The sequence below is a fragment of the Atta colombica genome, unplaced genomic scaffold, assembly GCF_001594045.1.
Source record: "Atta colombica isolate Treedump-2 unplaced genomic scaffold, Acol1.0 scaffold58, whole genome shotgun sequence".
Taxonomy (NCBI): Eukaryota; Metazoa; Arthropoda; class Insecta; order Hymenoptera; family Formicidae; genus Atta; species Atta colombica.
In genome coordinates, this window is record NW_017259548.1 from 921,381 (window position 1) to 922,640 (window position 1,260).

General features: G+C 50.4%; 1 protein-coding gene across 1 annotated transcript in view; it reads right to left on the reverse strand.

Moving 5' to 3' along the window:
• The window catches only part of LOC108692049 (transmembrane protein 135-like), a 6,244-nt gene extending 5,255 nt beyond the window's left edge, over positions 1-989 (reverse strand). The window contains exon 1 of the mRNA XM_018200154.1: positions 218-989. Coding sequence (XP_018055643.1) covers positions 218-364 — 147 coding nt within the window. The 5' untranslated portion in view covers positions 365-989. The remainder of the gene's footprint in view (positions 1-217) is intronic.
• Between the last annotated feature and the right edge of the window lie 271 nt (positions 990-1,260).

A 1,260-nucleotide genomic window follows, 5' to 3' on the forward strand; every position in this document is an offset into this window, starting at 1 on the left:
AGTGCAGACGTACTGGTCGACAATGTCAATGCGCTTGATCCCGAAATGTTTGAGAAAGGGCGGACGCGCGCGTCTCGGGAAGAGATCGACGATGAATCACAGGGAGTACGACCCCTGATTCGTACCCTCGTATATACTCTCGAATGATTCCGGCGAGTCTAGACATCCCGATGAAAGAGAGAAATGAAATGAAAAAGAGAAATGCATTGACACGTACGATGTAAACGGTCGTGTATATCCTGAGGGACTCCTGCAGGCAGTGCAGACCGAGACCGGTGGTCGCGCTGACACAAGACTCCGTCCATGGATGAACGTAATCTCGGCAAGGCCCCTCGAACGAGAACTTGCTGAGTTGCGCAGGCATTTTCACTGCGATTGACAGCGACCACGAATGATGGCAACAACGGCGACTTTAGCGTAATATACCGCGTGATGTCACAATTATCGGCGGCACCGCGACTAGATACGGTGCATTTGGAAAAAAAGAGAGAAAGAGAGAAGGGGCCCCCCCCCCCTTCTTTCTTTCCGCGGCCGGAAAGTCGAACGAAAGTCAATAAAACGGCATCTTATTGACACGCAGCTAGTCTGGATCCGATTCAGATCATAGACTAACCGACTAGTGCCGCCGCGCTGATGTCGTCCGTCCGTCGACGATGTGATTGTGAAGTAGAAAGGGAGAGGGAGGGGAGAGAAAGAGACAAAGAGATACTGCAAGTTTTTCGTCGACGAAACAACACACAACCGGCAACGACTCAACGAGAACGAGGATACGCGAGAATCTCGCGACGCGGCGAGATCGATCGCGAGCGAGCGACCACCCACTTCCGTGTCGACTCGCCGAGCGATCGTCGACGACTGATCAGTTGGCTACTGATGGACGATAATACTCGTAACAGCGCGAACGGCGAACGTTGCAATTGCAAACGCATGGCCTGACCGCATGGCGCAGACTCGCAGATGCCACAGATACAGACCTCGGATATCGAGCTGGGCTTGGCTCATGCATGCTCGCATATGTGCGTTTATGCACAAGTCGAGTCCCAGTTTCCAATTATCTTTTTCTATCCTCACTCCTTTTCCATTTCGACCACTTTCTCTTTTTCTCACTGATTCTCACTTTCGGGTTTGTCCAAGGCTGCGTTCATTTTGGCGCTTACAACGCCTGTAAGCGTTATTTATCTTTAATATTTCACGAAAGATGAAATAATGTTTACAGCGCTATGAACGTCAAAGTAGCCTATCTAATACTCATTTCCACCA